Source organism: Dreissena polymorpha, chromosome 5, assembly GCF_020536995.1.
Source record: "Dreissena polymorpha isolate Duluth1 chromosome 5, UMN_Dpol_1.0, whole genome shotgun sequence".
NCBI lineage: Eukaryota > Metazoa > Mollusca > Bivalvia > Myida > Dreissenidae > Dreissena > Dreissena polymorpha.
In genome coordinates, this window is record NC_068359.1 from 112,378,028 (window position 1) to 112,402,631 (window position 24,604).

Consider the following 24,604-nt stretch of genomic DNA (forward strand, 5'->3'; position numbering starts at 1 on the left):
ACCGATTATCTGCACTGCAAATCGTCTATCTTACCGGTTAACTGCAATTCATAATGTCTACCTTACCTGTTATCTGCTATACATGTTGTCTACCTTACCGGTTAACGCTATACGTGCTGTCTACCTTACTGATTATCTACAATACACACTGTCTACCTTACCGGTTATTTGCAACACATGCTGTCTACCTTATAGGTTATCTGCAATACATACTGTCTACCGTACCGATGTTTACCTTAGCAGTCATTTGCAAAACATTCTTTCTACCTTGTCGGTTATCATCAATACATGCTGTTTACCCTGGCGGTTATTTACAATACATACTGTCTACTGTACCAGTTATCGGCAAAACACTTTCTGCTTTTACAGTTACATTAGGTACATACTGTCTACCTTTCGGTAATCTGTTATACGTACTGTCTCCCTTACCGTTTTCCTCTATACATTCTTTCCCCCTTACCAGTTAAACGCAAATCATACGACGTACTTAAGCGGTTACCTACAATACCTAATGTTTACATTACTGGTTACCTGCAATACACAATGGATACTTCATCGGTTAGGTGCAATTAAAACTTTATATCTTACCGGCAATCCGCTATACATGCTCTACCTTACCGGTTATAGAAAATACATACTGCCTGCTTTACCAGTTACCTGCATAACATACCTTTTTCAATGTTGGACACTGACGTCATCTTCTGCGGGTGAGGCGGGGTGCGCTGTCTCAATGGTTACATCTGAGGTTAACATCATCGAGCATACTAACGCTTTGGTCGTCTGCTGTTACAAGTATTAAAATAACACGAAATTCTTCTATAATAGTTATTTTATTTACAATTGTATTTATGACACTAATAAGCACCCTAACTGATAGACAATCGGAAAATCCTTGCAAAAATGACAACATATTGTTATGTTTGTGCCATTCCATTTATCAATGAAAAAGAACATATACAATATATACAACATTTGTCATCTTGTGCGTTATGACCGACTGTCGAAGTTTAATATCTTATGAGGTAAATGAATGTGTGTTTCAGTTGCATTGAGGTATAAAGTAATCGAAAACATTATGATTGTGTTGTATTAAATGCATTGAATGTATGTAGAATATATTGTATTTTACTCGATAGCATTACACTACATGTTCTTTTACATATATATTGTTGAGCACTTGCCTTCAATTAAAAAATAAAATTAACAGAAAAAAGGTGTGTAAAGTTGGCTGTAAGATGCTAAGATGTTTGCGAGAAGTTCATGAAATTGGACTTCATGTTGGTTTGTATTGTGCTGTATTGTGCTGTTTTGTACTGTTTGGGCAATCGGTCACTTGCCTTAAATAAAGGACCAACTAATTTTTTTTTAATGAAAATTCAATACTGCTCCAGCAGCTGGAGTTTCACTTCTTTATATTCATAGAATTGTACGAGATGTAAGCCAGATATTCACAACAATTAATAATTTTCACCTTTACAGCTTTGTTACAGACGTTACACGCAAGTGCCTAAATACTAATACAACGTTTTTCCCTGTAACAGTTTTAGAGAGGTCGGTAGTTACATGAGGAGTTGAACACACAAGCGTCATGCGACTACATATTATATACATGTATAGGGAAAACACACAGTGGGTCTTATCTTTGGCAAAAAATAGCTTCCGATGTCGATAGCCAGTGTCGCAAATGGACGTACAATTAAAAAAATGCGACATTATTTAACGATGGCGACTGTTGACACTAATACATTTTTTTCTGTAATCTGGACTTAAAACGACGAAAGCTCTTTTGTGCAACCCCTTTATGGCAGTAAATTATTGGAGCTGGAGCAGACCAGGGGGGGGGGGAGGGGTAAGTCCATATAAACGAACTCCCATATGCACCCCTTAATAAACACAATCGCAGTTCAGCGCAAAGATTTCGTGTGCACTACTAAACAGACGCCGTTCGTTACCAATTAAAGAAAGCGATAAATAAACTTCAAAAACACATTAACTTTTTATTCAGAGTGGTAGATATGATAGAATCAAAAGATATTCCAGACCACTGAATTCTGGGAGAAGTGTACTTCTATGAATGGCAGCCTATGGACGTTAACCTTTGCACGCAATCTAAAAAACACGACGATGTTTCAACACACTATTTTTGCTGACATTTTCATGTTGTATGTATTTGACATCTGTTCGACTTCGTTATCGACTTAGGTTACATTATATATCACGATGTGCAAGAGATTGGTTGTCTGCGACTTAACCGATAGCGACACTTTTATTCGGCAACATTACGACAGTTTCCCGATATGATGGATAGAGCATACGAAGGAATAACACAGTTAATACAAAGCAATTATTTCTTGCTTTGATGGTACCACTTGCATAAGTTAGTTTTTGCTTTAGACAGGTAAACATTGATAAATTGTGACCTTTGGACAAAAGACTGCGCATTGCAGCTCTCAGCAACCCTTTGAGTTATAAAGCTGAACGAAGAATTACTGCAACTAGGGGGGGGGGGGGGGGGGGGGGGGGGGGGGGGGGGGGGTCTGCAGAACATTACAGAACATGCTTGTATTACACATAAACTTTACAGTGTCAAGTGTTAAACAAAATGTTAATACATTGATTAATATAAATATAGAAAAATGTTGTTTTTTGCAAGGTTAATAAAATCTGTTAATGGAACAACTTTATAGATAAATAATTAAAAACTCGTTATAGCTCAACTGTTAACAGTCTCTAGCTATATATGGGACCGTTTTAATGTGTTGTTGTAATTGATACAATAAAATAAATGATTATAATGTTCAAGGAACACAAACTAATACTGTCTAAAAATCAATTTCATAATATTTGATTAGCACACACAATAGCGATATATATATCTATATATACTTTATGATCTATATCAGCATATAATAGCTACAAAACTTGGTTAAATGCAGCATTTCTCATCATTTCATTAGTGGTTTTACATTAAACTTAATTTTACGTGCGAAAATTGAATGCCTCTAATACACACGTTCCTTACTTGAACGTTTCAGTTTTATTATGTTCATAATTGTGTCAGTTTTCACAAGTTAGGTTTTTACTTTGTAATAACTCTTAATGTAGTTTTCTCTAATTTGGAAACATTTGGAACATTTCGACAAAAGTGGAATTCATCTTCTACTTTATTGCTGTCGTATACAGAGTTTCAGATCACAAGGTCGGTGGACAATTCTGACCACATTCGATCTGTCCGTCGAATAGTATGGTATCCTTCCATGAACGCTTCGTATACCTCGGGATTGGTCTCTGGTAACTTTATTATGTTTTGCAAGTAAACATACACACTCTTCAAGTACAGATTGTGGCCCGATACTTCGTGAGGATGACATATGGAGATTCCCATTTCCAGTTCGTTCTGCACAGATCAATTGTCGAAGAATCATGACCATTTCCATGTACTGGTGCCAGAGATTAGCGGTTCGATTGTCAGACAACTTATCTTTCTCTGCTGCCAGCGTTTCTTTCACTGAAGACAATATGTCACTTTTCATTACCGCAGACGAGTCTTTGGTTTCTTTCATTTCATCATATAGAGAGGTTAGTATTTTAAGATCAGAATTTTTTGCTAAACTATCCAAGGCCGTAGTATCGTCAATTCTGTCTTTGTGTCCGTCCGTTTCACTGCACGAAAGTTTCTCAAGCAAGAGTATAGTAAACGCGTTTTCAATGAGAATATGTCCTCGTATTGCCCTCTGTACAGCCTTTCCAGACATCATATGTGATACAGCATTGGAGGTGTATACAGTTTCGAGAGCTTCGCTTAAGCCGGATCCTGCCATTAGATAACCAATGCAACCAAATTAGCTCAACTGTGAATGAAACCCACCCAGGCGCAGCACTAGCTTCTTCAGGGGACTGGATGGTTCCTCAATGTTAACGATATCCAGTGCTTTTTGAAACAGAGGCTGGTCAACTCTGAGAACTGGAGACGTGTGATATTGGGCTGATTGACGGCACACGAAATGTAGCATTGATAGGGTACACGAAGGGTCATTTGGGCTCAAATCTATCATAGGCATGAACATTCTTGCCGCTTTTGAAGTAGATGATGAAAAATGTCCCCCGTACATCTGCATAAATCCCGACCAAAATGGTCTTTCTTGTCTTAAAGGCCAACTCACTTTACAAAGCAGATCTAACGGACTATCCTGTATCACAGACTCATTTTCAGGTAGATGCAAGAGAATTCTTCGTTTTACATCACTCGACAGGTCCTTTCTAATAAAGTACTTAATTTCAATTTGACTTACAGCAGCCACATCCTGAAGAGATAGATCCTTCCTTGGAATTGTAATCGAAACTTGCGTTCCTGGTGTAGATGCTGCGATGATGCCCATCCCATGGAAAGTATTGTGGCCATCTATAGTTCTTATATTGTGGTCCACATTATCAGCTACAAACTGCAAAAATTGATTGTCAGTTTCTTGACATAGTATTCTGGTGGATAAAACTGCAGCAGCATTGGTTTGGAATTTTTGAACTTCCCAATATGAACTGCAAAAACCTAAGTTGTTCAAGGTGTCTATCAAAAATTTGAGGCGAAGTGATGATGCAGCTGCACCCCAAGCTCAATCTGAAGAGGCGCTATAATGCTTCTAGGGCGACTAACCTGCATGATACTTTGACCTATGGCTGACAGTTTTTTTTGGTTGTTTTCACCTGGACCAATTACTATTTTCAATAGAGATTGTAAACTTTGTGGCACATAATCCAAGTTCTTCTGTAAAGAAGCAATATCTTGACAAGATGGTTAACAGTCTTTTGTCTCTTTGATGTTATTTATGTCGTATTTGATTATTTTAGCAGCAGACTCAATTATTTTTCTTTTCTTCTTATGACATATTTGAAGCGTCTTCATTGTAGATTTCATGAATTATGTTTGCAATGGTTTGTCTCAATGTCAAAATATCGCTTTTCCCATCTGAATTGCTTATAACAACACTCTCGCCAAAATGTTCAGTATTTTTTCTTTTCAAATATTTTGCAGAATATGCATTTTCTTCCCCACAAATGTCTGACATTTTGTTTACAAGATCAACAATCGACATATTTTGGCCCGATTATATCATCTTAATCACATGTTCAAAAGCACCAACCTGGCTTGTGTTTTCTGGTCTTCCAGGAGTTCTCTGTCGTTTGGCACATCATGAAGATTCACTGTCATCGTAACGGTACCATTTTGGAATACCTTTTCCAGTCCTGAAGTTAACACTACACGACTGGTGGTATATGGCTTCTGCTGCAGGAAGGTCAATGACGTGGGACAGATGAACCAAAATTGCTGTGGACCACTTATCTTTCCTTGTATTGCAAACATCTACAATAGATTCCTGAAAGTGCAAACTTCTAACAGGATATGTATCACTAGATCTCTTGTTTGTTTGTAAAGAAAATTTTGCTCGATTTGCACAAAACAAACAATTTTGTTTGAAATGAAATTGAATATCAGAGCGTAACACACGTGGCACATTGTTAGTGACAGATATATCCTGCTCCTTGACAGGCCGTGTGAAATCTTTTCTACACTGAACATGGACGATGTCACCCGGTGCAGCATTCAACTGTCCTCTTTTATTGCTTATGTCCAATAGCGTTTGACATCCCTTTGGACCAAGAAGGACTGTTGGGGTACTTTCATTAATGCATTCATGACAAATACTGCATATATCCATGATCTGCAAGATTAAAAAGAAGTATTCTATTTATTCTAATTTAAGTTGGCATTTTATTGTCATTGTGTATGAAAATATTGTCCTCCACTACATTAATTACAGTTAAGCATCCGAAGGCTTAAATGGAAACGCTGATAATATAATTGTTGATGTTAAAAAGAACCAAATTACCACTGTTATAATACATAGAGAATACATTGTTACTTTCTTATGATAACAAATTGTTATCGGACAAGGATGATATCGGCACCTGGGAGCATGTTTTATAACGGGAACGTGGAAATAGCAATCTTACATTTTTGTATAAAGAAATATATTTTGATTTGAATAACATAATTTTAAACGCCATCATAAAACATGCTTCTTTTTTATTATAAGATCGTTTTTTATCAGCAGTGAAACGAAGAAAAAAAGCTACTTATGATGGAAAATATATATTTAATACCATAGTTCTGATGTTTGAATAAAGAAGTTTACCTAAGAAGAACCTTCGTAGTATTCAAAGAGTCGGTGGTTTCAACAACACGAGTGTATCCATCACACTGAAACATTTAAATGAAATATTTTCATTTCTTAATTCAATTCCAATTTTTAAGTTAGAATCGAATGAGTACATTATTAACATTGTTTACTAATTTTATGTTTATATGTTTCGTGTTTTATATAACTATTGTTTAAAATAATATCTTTGAATATTTCTGCAAATGTACCTTTCATCGTCGTTGCACGATCATGTACACCGATATGTTAGCCCCCGCACACAAGTTTGACCACCTAAAACAAAATAATAACTTTACTATACTTGTATGTTTATAAAATATTTGTTTATAGCCAAACTTAACGCATTAGTATATTAAGCTGGATCTTAAATGTCATAACATGTTGAACATAAAATAAGAGTCTTAAAAACAAAACAACAACAATTTAAATGGATTGGAATACCTTTGTGTAAAATGGATTAAAGGTTTCCTTCTTCACATATTGGAACAGTGTGGGCTAGAAAATAATCAGCCAAACTATGAAACACAGTCCATCTGCATAAAAGAAGCGATTAAATTGGTTATAAGAGTCATTTTGTTAATTTCAAAATAGATAATGCTGAAATAAGACACAAATACGAAGCGTCTCGTGTTACGAATTTCATGCAATGCCGCTCTCAAACCATTCTGCATTCTTTATACGATTTTTTACATTAAAACTAAGGGTAGTTTTATAAACGAATGTTGTAGAAAAAAAGGTCTGCAACAGTGCGAATCGTTCCAGTAAATCTATTCAAATAGGTCATTAATTGACGTCCTGCTGGAGTTATCTATATGTTGTACAATAATATTACAGGTAACAGAAATAATCCCAGACCTTTGAAATATATTTATGAACACCTTTACGCGAGATGCAAAAGAATATTCGAATAATTTTCATTAGTCGGTTATTTGAACATTCGAACTTTCGTTGCTTTCCCTAGTTAATACTTAGAGTGAGCACCAATGTAATGCAGAGTATCCGAGATATATGCACTTTTTAAGCGTCAAATAATTTGTTATAATTGTACTACCAGCTATCAACAAATGTCATTAGCACGTTTGATTGCTTTGTCATGTCCGGGTTGTGGCCCTCACTCACAGAGATAACAGCGCCTTTATTTCCTGTGCTAGATCCATTTGTAAACTGTTTTCATACTGCCATACTGTCATACTGTCGACAAGATTAGTAGATTTCTTTTGATTGTCGTTACCATTTAGGTCAGTAAAATTATACGTCTATACTATATCTACGCGTTTATTGTGTCCCAAGTATGTAAATTGTTATAATGCATTATGGTTAACGATGTGATATTGCATTTCGTTAATGTATACCATGTCTAGATATATTATTATGTGTAACACCATAGGCGGCTCCAAGTAGGGGGGGGGGGGGCGGACGCGGCGTGCGCGTGGGTGAAATGCTGTTACTAAAAACACACGCTTTGCAAGCACTAAATAAATATTCAATTTATAAAAAAAACTTTGTGTCGATTTATCAAAGTCATTGATGTCTTAACAATGTCCCTTTTGAAACCGGGATCTTCCAGGTTCGATTCCCTCTTCGTAAATACTCAAGATCTTACTGAAGATACCAGCGAACAAGTTCTATGATGGAAATGGAAATTTTCTCAATGAATCAAAGACATTCAAACGAGCAAAGATAAAATGGCCTGATGCATGCTACAATTGGTTTTATGCCATATGTGGCTTCCGCAGCTCATGCCTAGCCTATGAGTCCGCATTGTGTGCACACCGGTCTTACTGACAAAACGTAGTGACGTCACCATCTATGTATAGAATGATGAATCCGCGCACTCTAGTCAGGATCTACCCAGGCTTTTCAGTCCACGAAACCTTGTTTGACTTTATAACGTGCAGCATAGCATGACGCTGTTCTCAGAGGCTATACAAAATCGTTATAATTTTCAATCTTTGTGTATACCGATTGCTAGACAAACAACAGTTTGCCACAGTATTGACGTTTAACCCCGAAACCGCGTGCCGTAAGTTCTAAGATCAATGTTAAACAACTTGAAAGTTGAAACAGGAAGCAATCATAAGCAATATTCACTTTGGAAAATAACGATTACATATGCATGACTTCATGCATATATTACAATGCAAACAATGTTTAGTTTTGTACACTGAACACTTCGTGAGACAGGTTTGTGTCAACAGACAAATAAACGGACGAACGGATTGACGGATCGACAAAAAGACGTGCGGACGAACAACAGATGAACGTATGTCCTCGTGAATCGAATATATACCCTTTACTTAATTTCGGCAGAGGGGTATTATTACCTGTTTTATTTAGCGTAATAACTAAAACCGTTAATGCTTCAAGTTTTATTAATCACAAAAATGGCACATTTCTCGACAAGGTTTATGATAAATTATGATATGATTTACTAAATGCTGTCTAATATTTCACATTAAACATATTTAATTGCGGAGCAAATGTAAAGAAACAGCTTCATCAACGCAAAAGTTAAAATGTTAAAAAGTAGTTAGCAGTAACTTCTTAATTTACCAAACAACGTATACATAGAACAAGAAAAGAATAACAAATAGCAAGCAAATTCGTTGAATTGATATCCCCCGCCATTATACATCTTGAAACAAAAGTTTTCTGGACGGATGGACAACGCCAATGTGCATCATCCCCTTATCACAAATATACTCATACAAAATTCCAATGAAATCCGTCAAAGCACTTCCAAGGTATGGCTCCGGACACACAAAAAAGTATTTTTTCAAAGTACAAAGGGCCATAATTCTGTTATTATCCGATGGTGTACAATGCCATTTGGCGTGCATCGTCCTCTTATCCATATATATATACTCATACCAAGTTTCAATAAAATCCGCAAAAGCACTTCCAAGATATGGCTCCGGACACACACAAAAAGCATTTTTTCAAAGTACAAAGGGCCATAACTCTGTTGTTATCCGATGGTGTACAATGCCATTTGGCGTGCATCATCCTCTTATCCATATATATACTCATACCAAGTTTTAATGAAATCCGCCAAAGCACTTCCAAGATATGGCTCCGGACACAAAAGTGCCGGACGGACGGACGGAAGGACGGACGGACAACGCCAAAACAATATCTCGCCGCCTATGGCTGGGGAAAATAATACACCAATTGAAACCATTTCATTAGTTATCGTCATTTTATTCAATTTTAAGCAAAAAGTATGTGTTGCTTTTTATAGTTATGCTAACTGGAATCCTATGCTTTTCTTGTTTTGCTATTAGTATAATGTTATGTACTTGTTTAATGTTTTAATACTTTTTTGATTTATTATGAATGACATAAATATACAGATTTAATACTTAAAATGCTGGCACTTCAAATTAAATAGAATTAACGATAGGCAATATACCCGAATTCAAATTAAATAAATGTTTACCGACTTGAGATCCACATACATTGTGTATGAAGTGCTCAATTAAAAAAATAGAATGGGAATACGAGCATTATCTGAATCTTGTAAAGCCATACTGCCTGCACAGGAAAAAAAAAGGATACCATTTGTATCTTTATAAAAAAGATAAACCTTTAAAGTAATACAGCTTTTCCAAACGTTTGTGAAAATTGCATACTATTCAACAGAGGAATTGCAAAAAATAGTGTTAGAAACCTAACTTTCATTGTGTAAAGTGTACATGCATTGTTATAGCAGATTAAAATACAACATTTTCTGCTATTATTTGACTTGAGCCTATAAATATTGTGTAAAAGATTGATGAGAACTTATATTTTAGCAGAAATAAGAAGAGAAATGTATAGTCTGTAGCGTGTTTAAGCTATTTTTGTGTGTTTGTTTTTAATTGAGGTTAAATGGGTATTCTTTTTGCAATTTATTGTTAAACAAAGAAAGTGATAATGAAATCACTCTACCCTTATGATTCACTGGGCGCCGAGGCGTAGTTGATATGGTGTTTTTCACGCAACCCGGTGGTCACATATTCAATCCCCACTGTTGAAGAGTTCGTTAGATATTCACCAAAGATACAAAGTACTGGTTCAACCCAGGTAACGGACTCGAAACCGCTCAAATAAGCCTTCAACTTAAGATGAATTCGATCTTATAGAAATATATTTAAAACTCAGTAAACTAAACTAACAATACACAGTATCATTGATAGACTTTATCATACACGTTTATTTAATCAATTAATATTATGTATGATAATGGTATATTTCTTAAGTAAGACCTATAAGAGTGCTATACTAATATCGTTTATATGTACTTACACATATGAAAATAGTAATTACACGCTCATAAAAGCAATGCGTAAAGCTCAATGATGTGAATAACATGTTACACTCAATTTGCTATCATATAGCATGCTTTGCTAAATAGTTTCACGACCCACTATTGCATATAAGGCTGCTTTAGTCATCGCTGCAACTGCGCAAAAAAAATCAAGATACACATTTGCATGTAGAACAAAAACATTAACAGCATATGAGCAGTCTAATAAAGAACGCTAAATATGCCAAAAATGTAAATCTAATTATGGTTTTCATAAAGATATTGTTTTATATTTGCAGATAGCAAATTACAATAATACTTAATATTTTACTCTAAAAATAATATTCATTCTTTTCATGTAGCTTGAACAAGAACGGATTATATCATGTATTAAAATGCACTGATTACTATAGTAATACATATTATGGATTAAAATGAACTGATAATGTCTGACTAGTAGCTAATTCGAATTTCTAATTGGAATTATATTACTGTAAACTGTGATAGCGAACCGAAATTTACTGTTAATGTCAATCATTACAAACTATTAAAAACTTATTTGTTCTTTTTATCTACTTGGTTATTCGTGACAATGGATGGTGCACTGAATTAGATTTATGACCATAGGGACTGTCAACCGCGATTGACGAAAAAAGAAAAGTTCAAAAAACGGTTTTTACAATTATTAGTTTATATTGATTAAAATATCATGACTGGTATATTACATTACTTGAAAAAAGTTAACATTTTCAGTATATTCGGAACGGTAATAAAATTTCAAGATGTGAAATCGAAAGTACGTCGCGAAAATATGTGACAAAACGATATACACACTATAAATAACGCAAGTAGATTGATCATTTTATATATTAATAGATAAATTCACGACGCATGCACAATTTGCATTCCTGGGTTTACCACGTGACGATGATGAATAATCTACGTGCGTTAATTATAGTTAACTGGTTGTTACCCGGTAGACATAACCAGTAAAATTTATTACTGAATATACTGAAAATATGAAAACTTAACAACTTTTTTCATAACCATAAAAAAATTACCCTCTACAAGTGAAAAAATAACCAAAATATAAACAATTTATATTTTAAAATCTATTAGGTGTTGCGCTCAAAATGTTATAAGTAATTAAAAACAAATGCCAGTAACTTCTTAAAAATACTCAATCGTGAAATCTTTAGAATATGCTCTATAGCGCTTGAAGGGAGGAGTTATGTAAAGGTTTGATGAATCTTATGCAAATGTTGGAGGAGTTGTGTTCACAAGAGTGTCACAAGCAGAAGAACACAGGCGCAAACGCTAAAACTATGGCCTTCCATTTCTATATCCATGCGCCTTTCAGCGAGGGATACAAATAATTATTATTTCTTTAAAATATATCAATCCTTAGTTACCGGTCCGCAAATAGCAAAAAAACAACACAACAAATTCGAATAAACGTTCATTGTTCGATTAAATGAATATTCGAACAATCGTTGCCATCACTAGTAAATATTAAGATTGCATCCTTACAAAATGCGCAGTTTCAGGTAAATATATCATTTGTACATATAACATATAAATAATGAATTTTAATTCTACTATCAGCTTTATCAGCTAGCTATTTACCAATACCATTATCGCGTTTCATTAACTCGTTCATGCCCGGGCTGTGTCCATCTGTCACATAGATAACAGTGCCTGTATTTCCTGTACTAGATCCAACTATTACATGTTGCCATACTGTTGATGAGATGAGTAGATTTCTTTTGCTTGTTTTCACCATTTTAGGTAAGCAAAATTATACTTGTATCATGATACGTGAGTATCGTATCTCAAGTATGTAGAAGGTGTTTATATTGAATTAGGATTACGATGTGTTGTTACATTTTGTTAATTTATACTATGCTAGATGTTATGCATTCTCTTGTGTCATATGGTGTGTTACCATAGCACGTTCTTTTACCATACATAAATGAACAATTATATTTATTTTGAAGAACTTTGTAACAAGTAAACGTACACCAAATGGTAAAATCTAAATTATAATAATAAATTTGTAATTATGAACATTTGTGTTTTTCACTTTTTGTCGTATAACAAAAGCATTGGTTAATCGTTCCATTCAATTTTAGCTCGTACCTAAATCATCGATTATATTAAACTACTTAAATTAAATTCCCCCCCCCCCCCCCCCCAAAAAAAAAAGATGCGTTTGTGAAACACAATGTCCCCCTATATGATGTTTGACCTTGAAGGATGACCTTGACCTTGTGAAGGATGACCTTGACCTTTCACCACTCAAAATGTGCAGCTCCATGAGATACACATGCATGTCAAATATCAAGTTGCTATCTTCAATATTGCAAAAGAATTCATAAAATAAGCGATTTGGGCCACATTTATTTGACCTCTGATCTTGAAGGATAACCTTGACCTTTCACCACTCAAAATGTGCAGCTCCATGAGGTGCACATGCATGCCAAATATCAAGTTGCTATCTTTAATTTTGCAAAAGTATTTATAAAATAAGCGATTTGGGCCACATATATTTGACCTCTAACCTTGAAGGATGACCTTGACCTTTCACCACTCAAAATGTGCAGCTCCATGAGATACACATGCATGCCAAATATCAAGTTGCTATCTTTAATATTGCAAAAGTATTCATAAAATGAGCGATTTTAGCCACATATATTTGACCTTTGACCTTGAAGGATGACCTTGACCTTTCACCACTCAAAATGTGCAGCTTCATGAGATACATATGCATGCCAATTATGAAGTTGCTATCTTCAATATAGCAAAAATTATTGCAAAATGTTAAAGTTGGCGCAAGCAGACCAACAGACTAACAGACAGAAAGGGCAAAAACAATATGTCCCCCACTACTATAGTGGGGGACATAAAAAGATTGGACATTTGGTTTAAAAATGTTTTATGTGTCAAGTCTTAACAGTACAAGTAAAGCTCATTTGCTTTGATTTAACTTATCAAATAGTTTTCATGTGACGATTAAAGCTTTCTAGGTTTTGAAAATGCATCATTCTTCATGAGCTAGTGAAGCTTACACATGCTAAAGTATTAAACCAGTAAACAGTCCTCGTCAAGCCAGTGAATAGAAAATTGTGTCATATATAATATGGTTATTTATTCAAATCTGGTGTTACACAATATCGCTGTGTGCGACTGTTTTAGTCCTGGTAAGCACGTGCTGGGGCCAATGTCCCACTGGTTCCCCTCTTAAAGGCCACAACTGCGGACGAGGCGGTACGGCTTGCCCTCACCATTACTACTGCGAGATCTCCCCCGTGGATGCCTATGCCGTCTGCTGTCGTAAGTAGTGTAGCATATCAACATATTGTATTTCGAGAAAGGTTGTCAATTAGATACGCCGTTTTGGTTAATGTGTTTTGGCTGCTGTTTCGTAATTGGCCCATCATTGGAAACAAGGACATATGTATTAAGATAGGTTTAATGTGAGGACAAGTCAACAAAAACACACGATGATGAAAGCCTTAACAATTATGGTGTCATACCTAAGGTGGATTTCATGTAAGCAATTGTACCCATATCGACTATTTCTGTTTATCATGCATTTTGTCTCTTTATAAATCATGCTTGTATATAGTATATTTTTATGAGACAAATATATATGAAAAGTATTATCCTCTTTGTACGGGAAAATGTTCAATCATTATATAGAAAAAACAACAACCGCTGTTCATCAAGTTCATACACTGATCAAGAAATACAAATTGCAGCGACCCACTGCCCCACCGGCCCTCCGCTGATGGACAATACCGGGACGCCCGTCTACTGCGGGCGAGGTGGGGTCTCGTGCCCCTCGTTGTACTACTGTGAGATTGCGCCCAACGACGCATGGGCAGTGTGCTGTGCCAATTGAGGAAACACCTTATGCATTGACAGAAACCATAGTATGGTACAAATATTGGTGTAAAAAACTAACTTTATCAAAGTTTCCAAGTTATTGTTTAATTTAATTTTCCTTTTTATCGAGTTACTATAGTATACTGGTTTCACACAGTACCCACATATTAAGGACAACCAAGTAGAGAGTAATATTGTAATAAAATCCAAACGCCAAACAAAAACCTAAAATAATATCAAATGTGTAAATGTTTTGCGTCATACTATCATATTCATTAATAGCGCACTAAAGAATGACACTCTTGCAACCGGACTCCCTCGTTCTATCCCCGCTTCTTGAGTTCTCAAGATACAAACGCAAAGGTCCAAGACAAAAGGGTACATTTTCTCAATAAATCAAAGACATGATATTAAGCTACGACAAATGGCCCGCTTCATGCAAAAATGGGTTTAATGACATTAGGTACATTATCTGCTTATGGGACCACGAAACCATGGGGATTTAAAGACTAACACAGATGCCGCATGTTCTGCATTGTAAAGATCATATTAAAAAAATCTTAGTTGAGACAGGAAGCATTCATTAGCGATATTAAAAGTGGAATATAACAATTGCATATGAACGTCTTCATTTTATATAGAACAATGCAATAAACATTGAATTTTGTGCACTAACAAATTGTTAAGACAGGTGTGTGTCTACGGACAAATGAAAGGACAAATGGATTAACAGACGGACAAAAAGACAGGCGGGCGGACAAAAGATTAACTGATGCTCATTGTAAATCAAGTATATCCCCTTCACATCATTTCATGGAGAGGGCTGTAACTAACAGTTTGACTCAGTAAATAAGAGAGACCGTTAATACTTAAAGCTTTATTTATGCCAAAAGGGCACATTTCTCAACAATCTTTATCACAGCTTATTTATTTGATGACAAATATAAAAACAAGCTCTATAACATATGAAGGATTGTTTTTAAAACCACTGATCCTTCATTTAGTCTAAAGAAAAACTGCTCCAATTATATTTAATTTCATTGTATACCAATAATTAATTCAGCTTAGATTGAACAATATATAAGTTCTTAATGCATTACTATTTTAGGTAGTGTTCCACTAGGACATTATTTTTAACAATAAAATGCTGATATTGGTGTATAAAGCCATCAACCACAATGCAAAAAAACAAAACTATATGTAATCAACTAATATCACTTTGCATCAGAGTTCTCATAAACAACAATGCAATAAACAACAAAATAAACACTAAAACTACAAGACTGCATGCAAGTTTGTTAAAATGTCTCAGAAACAATCTTAAAGATTCCATATATCAAAATTGGAGTGTTATTTTTAAAATTGTTAAAAATAATATCACTTACTTAAAAAGTTAACTTAATACCATCCACTAATATAACAGAGTTTACGTGTTCATGTGTTTCATTACACTAAAAATACAAAAAAGTAAATATACATTAACACATTAAAAGTCTCGCAATGGTGAAAACCTTACAGTGTAACCTATTCCTATTAATCTTGTAGTTCCATTTAATCAACATGTAAATCAAATGTAAATATCACAGATACAATAGAAAACATATAGGAGTATACATTTTTAATGACAGGGTCAAAACACTTCATAAGTTAATTACAGTATGCCAAAAAGAAAAATAATAATAGGAACATATTAAGATTTTATTAAAATTAAGATAAATGTAACATCCATATTTAGAAGTTTACAGACTAATTACTGTGATACTAGAAGCAAATAAAAGAGATGGGCTTCAGGATATTATGAAGTTAAAAGTGTTCCAACACATGCAATAAGGTGCAGTACATTATACCGGTAATACATTCAAATGTGCTATGTAAATTCTTTGGATTTAGCTATACAAAGACTGTTGCTAAAAAGCACTAGATCCATAACATTCATGTACATGTTAAAGTCTTACTTATGGTCTTAAAAACATCACATTAAACATATTTTATTCAGTTGGCAACACATTCTCAATAAATTTAAAAACTAAACAATAGTAACAATTCACATTACATGAAAAATTTAACCCAAACAAGAGATGACATTGTGTTTGTCAGAAACACAATGCCCCCTACTGGGCCGCTTGATACATGTTTTTTTACCTTTGACCTTGAAGGATGACCGTGACCTTTCACCACTCAAAATGTGCAGCTCCATGAGATACACATGCATGCCAAATATCAAGTTGCAATGTGAAGGGACATAGAAGTTATGAGCATTTTTTTTTAAACCTAAATGCGAAACCTAGATGCAAAGTGTGACGGAAGAACAGACGGACAGAAGGTCTGATCACTATATGCCCTTCTTCGGGGGCATAAAAAGTGTATTAAAAAAGAAATGAATAATAGATAATAATATACTTACTGACCCTATTTAATAGGTTGATGATTCATTTTAAGAGAACAAATGTGTGTTGGTTATGATGCTAACTAGAATCCCATACAATTCTTGTGTTTTTTATCAGTATTTCTTTACATCAATTGATTACATTTGAGTAATACAGATTTCATGCTTAAAACTGAGAACTTTTAATTTAAAATGAATGGATGCTTTGTAGTAAACCAAAGTTAAACAAATAAATGGATACCAAGTTTAGATGCTTTTAGATACAGTTTTGTATTAAGTATGTTTATGAAAAAAAAAGAAAACACAACAATGGAGGTTTTATTTTTCTTAATTCTGTCCATAAAATGGACCAATTATCTGAATTCAGTGATAATAGACTCCCAACACAGAACAAATGGATACCAAATGTATATTTTTATCAAGATCAAACTTATCGGTGGAAAAATTTGTTTTAACAATTTCTATAAATTACATAAAAGTCAAAAGAGACTTGGAAAATTATTGTTAGAAACATTAAAGAACATAGCCTTTTGTTGTGTAAAATGTACATGTATGATTATAGCAATTGGTGCCTAATTTTAGAATTGGAATCTGTATTTTAACCCATTTATGCCTAGTGGACTCTTCCATCCTTCTAAATTGGGTCAATTTATTTCCAAAATTAGGGATGTCTAGTATATTTATTTCTATATTAAGAATATTTCTTACAAAAATTCCTTTAAGCAAACAGCACAGACCCTGATGAGATGCTGCATCATGCGGCATCTCATCTGGGAGATCTACGCTGTTTGCCAAGGCCTTTTTTCTAGACGCTAGGCATAAATGGGATAATTAAGAAAAGAATATCTTCATATGATATAAACACAGCTTAATTTTCTATCGTTAAATGTTATTTATGCAACAACCCAGGAAACATAAAACTCAAGGTCAAACAAAACAAAAAAGGAAATTTAAAAAATCATTGTTTAACATTTCAAAATACAATATAAATATTCTTGTGTTATATTTATGGAAGCATAATCCTGCACATTGGAAGTAAATATAATGACTTATAGATGATTGTTATTTATTATTCTAATGTTTAATCCATATCGGATTTTTTCTTATTTTTAACATAAAAGATTCAATAAAGGGACATCACTCTGTTATGTTTTGACACTCATGCTTGTGTTGCAGTTTTGTCATACTCTTCAACGGGGTACATTTTACGGGGCATGTAGACGTTTTTGGTCACGTGATGAACTCGTGATCTCTCATCAGCAGTTTGTGGATCCACCCGCCCTACCTGCGGACAGACAGAATCAAGACCTATTCACAATAATTCACTATTTAAACCCTGATACTACAATATAACATTTTATTGCTCATATTGGCATACTTAATTCTTACCACAGTCTATCTATATGTTACAATAATGTGTATATTACAATGAATACAAACTTACATATAACTTGAAATAAGAAGACATTTAAACTCTGTTTTGTTTTAAAACTAATGTTGTTAATTTGTTACACAAGGCCTAATGAACTCATTTTCACATCAATGATACACTGGTCTGTATGATGTAGTTGGTATGGCATTGCCTAGCGTTTGGAGGTCACAGGTTAGATTCCCATGGCGGCAGCATTCCTTAGATATCCCCAAAAGATACCAAATACTGGTTCTACCCAGAAACGGACTCAAGAGCGTTTCAATATAATTTATGCTTTTGATACAATAAAGCTTAAATACAAAGGTTAACACTGAAACTTCCTACAATAAACTAATGACGTATAATTGATTGGCTTAATCATACCCAAACAAACTTAAACAAAGTTTACTTTATTAACGTTTTAAACAAATAAGCCTTTACCACTTAGATATGTATTTTGACGTGTTTGAAGTCCCTTAGAAAGTTTAAGTCCTTTCTTACTAGATTTAAGTTTAAAGTCCTCATTTCCCAAACCTTATGTACTGATGAGCAGCAAATAGCATAAAACCTGAACAGCCTGCGAGTCACTCACAGGCTGTTCTGGTTTTATGCTGTTTGCACATACACATGTGCCATTTTCACTTTGTCTCTGAGTGGGAAAGGATTAATGAATATTTTGTATGATTATTTAATTTTTCGTAAGTAAGACTGATGAAGTACCTAAATAATATCAAAGATATAGATTTACGTATATGAAAATAATATTTACAAGTTTATACATTAATGTGAAATTCTTAATGATAAGACAATAAATGTATACATGTACTCATTTTACTATCAAAATACATGTATTGCTATATATTATCACCACACACAAACACATCTAAAGCTGCTTTAGTTATTGCTGCAAATTCGCAAAATAATCACCATTCCTACATAGAAAAACACATTTAACAGACACTAAAAGCATAGACATATAAGCTTTCAATAAGAGCACTACGTATGCCCAAAATGTACCTTGACACATCAGTTGAATGATGTTTTATTGTTATTGTGGTTTTCATAAAGATATTTTGCTCTTTTATATTTGCAGATATTGAAGCAATAAAAATAGATATTTCATTCAAAACAACTATGATTATATTATTCATGTAGCACAAACATGAACTGATTATCTAATTATTTTATATTATGCAATTAAATGAACTTGTTGTGTCATGCATAATAAACTAGCATGAACTGATTATTTCATTAATTGTGCACTGAAATGAACTGATTATGTAATAACTTGTGCACTAATTGGAACTTCATAACAAGCACAAATACCATAAACTTTGACAGTGACAGAATTCAGATGCAATACACAAAACATTAACATCAAATTATCTACAATCTGCTAAATCTACAGGTCTCCCTACATAGTAACATGTCACATAATGAACATGAAGAGTATGACATACAATGTCACATGACAGTTACTAGACATTTGCAACTCACTTATGATGCTGACTTCAACCTCTGGTTTAGCTAAACAAATGAAATTACACAAGTAAAAATTACAAGAATCTATAACACAATGTGTAACCCTTGGGCACCACATGTGTACTGTTTCCAAAAGGGTACAGAAATAATTTGGGGCTGATTTAAAAAAAGAGGATAAACTGCAACCATAAGGCTCTGGCATATGTAATTTTAAACCCAAAACAATAACTTATTGCCTTGTCAGGGTTGATTCATTTGACAATTTAATAAGTCTAAAAGTAGTTAAATGTGACGGTCCAAGAGAGGTCAATGAACAATTGCTGAATTCCACTCTGCATCTGTGGATGCTGCAGCATAAAAATATCATTTTTCACTTAAATAGGAGCTAAGTATTTAACTCAATTAAATTAGTGTGGGACCAAAAGTAGGTCAACATAAAGGTAAAATGAGGTCAGGTGATGTGGGCATGCCGACAGTTTAAAAAATAAATATCCATGCAAGTATCAAAACTTTGAAAGAAGCATTATTGATGTTAGACAAAACATAACAACGTAAAAACAAGGTGTGTTTGTGAATGTCCCCCCATATATTTGACCTTTGACCTTGAAGGATGACCTTGACCTTTCACCACTCAAAATGTGCAGCACCATGAAGTACACATGCATGCCAAATATCAAGTTTCTCTCTTCAATATTGAAAAAATTGACCTTTGACCTTGACCTTGAAGGATGATCCTTGACCTTTCACCACTCAAAATGTGCAACTCATTAAGATACACATGCATGCTAAATATCAAGTTGCTATCTTCAATATTGCAAAAGATATTGCCAATGTTAAAGTTTGCCACAAACAAACAAACCAACAAACCAATAGACAGGGCAAAAACAATCAGTCTATACTGGGGAAAAATAAAAATAGGTCAAAACCTTCTGAATAAGTTTAAGTAAAAAGTAGGTCAATTTCAAGGTCAAAATTAGGTGAGCTGTTGTGGGTTTGTTAATCAATTACAGGCTAAAAGCCTCTTGCCATCAGATGCCCGGGGCATACAAAAGATAATAAATTTGCCTTTAAAAACCAGTTTCAAGAGTATTATATTGGCCTTTCATGAACAATAATTATTTCACACAAACCAGCATCATTGTCAAATAAACCATGCAGCAAGAACAAGCAGTCAAACAAGATGAAAGTTGATATTGAGAAGATGAAAATGCTTTTGAACATTAAAAAAAATGCAACAGATGCATTAAGTAAATCGACTTGGCAATTGCAAACACAAGCTTTTTTTGTGATGCAATCAAAATATGAAAAGAATCAACTGAGCAAATTGTGAGCACAAGATCGGCAACTCTGCTATACCTAGCCCCTCTCATTCCCCTCAAGATACCTAGGTGCACGAGGCTGTGCAGAGGCTACAGTCTTTCTTAACTGCAAAGAATCGCGATGCATGATTAATACCTAGAACTATGGAGCATGGATTTCCCTGTCTTTCTGTTTGATTAAAGTCTGATTTGTAACAGGATTTGTAGTAAACTTGTCAGTCTAATTCTAGTTAAATGGGATAATGAAACTGTTCATTGTTATTTACTTAAAAATAGGCTAAGATCGTTATTTTGATATTTCAATAAATACTACACTGTTTATATTATGCAAGTGAATTAAGTTTGATTATTTAAATTAAGGAGATTGCATTGTAACGTACTGTCAACTTGACACTTGACAGTCAGATGTATAAAGAGGTAATTTTTCTTTGAGCACTTGAACTGAACATGAGCTGCGTTATGCCAAAATGTGTCACATGCAGCCCGCATAATTCCAGACTAGCCTGCGCTATTGCTGTGCATCCATGTTAAGTTGGCAGGATTTATCTAAGTCACCGGAAGAAAAATTATAATTCTTTTAATGGATTTTTTTTACACTTTAAGCAGGTAATTCCCCCCTGCACACAATAAAATTTTCAGGTATGTTTGCATTAAGTACTTGCAAAATTGTCTTTTTTTTTATAAACAAGCTGTCTCATACCAGGGACCTGTGCATGCAAATTGTTTTGTATAGGTCCCTGTTCACAATTATACAACACATAAAATCCAAATAAACCAAATTCTTATTATAAAGCATTACCTAATTTATGCAACATGCTTAAGGTCGTATGTACTTTCCATGCTATAATGTTATTGAAAGGGTTCATTCTCAACAAGTTTTGCTTCAATTTTTTATGTTCCCTATTGTACTCTGTTTGGCTACATAACGTGCATGCATTTTAAGCGGTGTTCACAACAGCAAATAGTTATTGCATTTCCATTTGCAATGCAAACCTTTGTGCAAAATGCAAATTGACTAAGTGAACCTGCATGCATTGCTTTAAACTATGGGCCACAAAGCAGTTGATGATTAAAAATGATAAATGGGATATCAGCATTCCCAGTGCAAGAAAACATACGCGTTTCTTTCATTCTTTCCTGGTTCCGGTGTACCTAATGTGGGGTCATTAGCCACCATTTCCTGTAAGGGGTCAGGGGCCAAGGGCGGAAAAATGCCACGCCCACGACCTTTGGCATTTTTAAGCCATAGGCCTATGACCTATGATAAACAGCCATACAGTAAGTTACTGGATGCAATATTTGAAGTAAAATGCAGAAATGAGAAAATAATTTTATCCAAATATTATCATGTCTTTGAAAAAGTCATTAAAAAATAGTAAAATTTATGTTAAAAATTTGCAACTTCCTGTGAATATATATTTAAATGCACATAGCTAAATTAAAGTTCAAAATTAATATCTTCCAGTAAAAATCTTTTTCCATAGACATGTGTAAAAAACATAAGGAAAATCACACAAATTATTGTAAATAAACATCGCACAATATTCAAAGGCATTTTGTCAGTTGTAAACTTCTTTACGGCAGAAAGAAGATTAATTGAGAAGAAGTATAACTACTTTCATTTCAGTTTTATAAAAGGGTGGATCAAAAACTGTAAAGGCATTTAATGTTTTAAATTTATTTTAATTTATTTTTATTTAAATTTTCTTGTAAATTATTTTTTTGAGCTCACTTACCTCGAAGTTAACATTTATTTTATATGTTCTTGTGCATTTGTGACAAATTATTATTATTTTTTTATTTGTTCTCATTTATTACTACTTTAGAATATAATTCACTTTTTTATACAAAGGCTTGATTCACACATCATACCTGGCTCCAGCGATACTCTTCATCAAACTGGGCAATCTGTTTCTTCAGAAGTATCCAATCAGATGCTTGCCGTGTGAGACTCTTAGACAGCAGCTGGTGCTACAGATCAATTAAAACCATTGTAGAAATTAGCATTGGATTCTGGGAATTTCGTACAACAATATTACCTACAATCAGTATACTGGGGTGTACTTATTCAGTTTTTATGACCATACAATATTTTACAATAATTAAAATTTAAATACATTTTGTACTATTAAGCTTTTCATTCACAACTTACAATAAAACCTAAACAAAATCTTTACATGAAAAATTGGAGCAAAAGTTCAGCAGATTTGGACCAATACTTGGGCCAAAACAAATTATTTAAGCATTTACTGTAAAACAGTATTAAGATGATGAAACAGCTAAACAATTGTATAATTCTAAAAAATAACAAGGGCTGTTTGTAAAACATGCATGCCCCCCATATGGGCTCTCAGTTGTAGTGACAGCCATTTTGTAAATATGTTTTTTGTCACTGTGACCTTGACCTTTGACCTAGTGACCTGAAAATCAATAGGGGTCATCTGCGAGTCATGATCAATGTACCTATGAAGTTTCATGATCCTAGCCATAAGCTTTTTGAGTTATCTCAGGAAACCATTTTACTATTTCGGGTCACTGTGACCTTGACCTTTGACCTAGTGACCTGAAAATCAATATGGCTCATCTGCCAGTCATGATCAATGTACCTATCAAGTTTCATGATCCTAGGCATAAGCATTCTTGAGTTATCATCCGGAAACCTTTTTACTATTTCGGGTCACGGTGACCATGACCTTTGACTGAGTGACCTAAAATTCGAAAGGGGTCATCTGCGAGTCATGATCAATCTACCTATCAAGTTTCATGATCCTAGGCATAAGCATTCTTGAGTTATCATCCAGAAAGCATTTTACTATTTCGGGTCACCATGACCTTGACCTTTGACCTGAAAATCAATAGGGGTCATTTGCCAGTCATGATCAATGTACCTATGAAGTTTCATGATCCTAGGCATAAGCTTTCTTGAGTTATCATCCGGAAACCATTTTACTATTTCGGGTCACTGTGACCTTGACCTTTGACCTAGTGACCTGAAAATCAATAGGGATCATCTGCGAGTCATGAACAATGTACCTCTCAAGTTTCATGATCCTAGGCATAAGCGTTCTTGAGTTATCATCCGGAAACCATTTTACTATTTCGGGTCACCGTGGTCTTGACCTTTGACCTTGTGACCTTAAAATCAATAGGGGTCATCTGCGAGTCATGATCAATCTACCTATCAAGTTTCATGATCCTAGGCCTAAGCGTTCTTTAGTTATCATTTGGAAACCATTTTACTATTTCGGGTCACCGTGACCTTGACCTTTGACCTAGTTACCTCAAAATCAATAGGGGTCATCTGGGAGTCATGGTCAATCTACCTATCAAGTTTCATGATCCTAGGCATAAGCGTTCTTGAGTTATCATCCGGAAACCATTTTACTATTTCGGGTCACCGTGACCTTGACCTTTGACCTAGTGGCCTGAAAATCAATAGGGGTCATCTGCGAGTCATGATCAATCTACCTATCAAGTTTCATGATCCTAGGCATAAGCGTTCTTGAATTATCATCTGGAAACCATTTTACTATTTCGGGTCACAGTGACCTTGACCTTTGACCTAGTAAACTCAAAATCAATAGGGGTCATTTGCAAGTCATGATCAATGTACCT

General features: G+C 34.4%; 3 protein-coding genes across 6 annotated transcripts in view; 1 reads left to right on the forward strand and 2 right to left on the reverse strand.

The window, feature by feature from the left end:
• The first annotated feature begins 12,145 nt into the window (after positions 1 to 12,145).
• LOC127880938 (uncharacterized) lies at positions 12,146 to 18,320 on the forward strand. 2 transcript variants are annotated; one of them, XR_008049812.1, is made up of 4 exons: positions 12,146 to 12,291; positions 13,699 to 13,836; positions 14,265 to 14,443; positions 17,954 to 18,320. XR_008049812.1 is itself a non-coding variant. In XM_052428456.1 (3 exons), the coding sequence occupies exons 1-3, from the start codon at positions 12,255 to 12,257 to the stop codon at positions 14,405 to 14,407; spliced, it is 318 nt and encodes a 105-aa protein (XP_052284416.1). In that variant the 5' UTR covers positions 12,146 to 12,254; the 3' UTR covers positions 14,408 to 14,482. The 2 variants fall into 2 exon arrangements, 1 of the variants encoding a protein (XP_052284416.1); XM_052428456.1 differs by lacking the exon at positions 17,954 to 18,320 and having other exon boundaries at positions 14,265 to 14,482.
• The window catches only part of LOC127880903 (E3 ubiquitin/ISG15 ligase TRIM25-like), a 285,579-nt gene continuing 273,688 nt past the window's right edge, over positions 12,714 to 24,604 (reverse strand). Inside the window, exon 6 of the transcript XR_008049811.1 lies at positions 12,714 to 12,785. The gene's annotated coding sequence lies outside the window, so the exon portion shown is untranslated. The remainder of the gene's footprint in view (positions 12,786 to 24,604) is intronic.
• LOC127880917 (inner centromere protein-like) overlaps positions 15,254 to 24,604 on the reverse strand; it is a 31,184-nt gene continuing 21,833 nt past the window's right edge. Inside the window, exons 8-10 of one of the 3 annotated variants that reach the window (XM_052428420.1) lie at positions 22,862 to 22,960; positions 22,108 to 22,247; positions 17,916 to 18,062 (exon numbers count right to left, since the gene is read on the reverse strand). In XM_052428420.1, coding sequence (XP_052284380.1) covers positions 18,059 to 18,062; positions 22,108 to 22,247; positions 22,862 to 22,960 — 243 coding nt within the window. In that variant the 3' untranslated portion in view covers positions 17,916 to 18,058. Of the gene's footprint in view, positions 18,063 to 19,685; positions 19,716 to 22,107; positions 22,248 to 22,861; positions 22,961 to 24,604 lie in introns of all 3 variants that reach the window. The other 2 variants (XM_052428422.1, XM_052428421.1) reach the window with 2 other exon arrangements.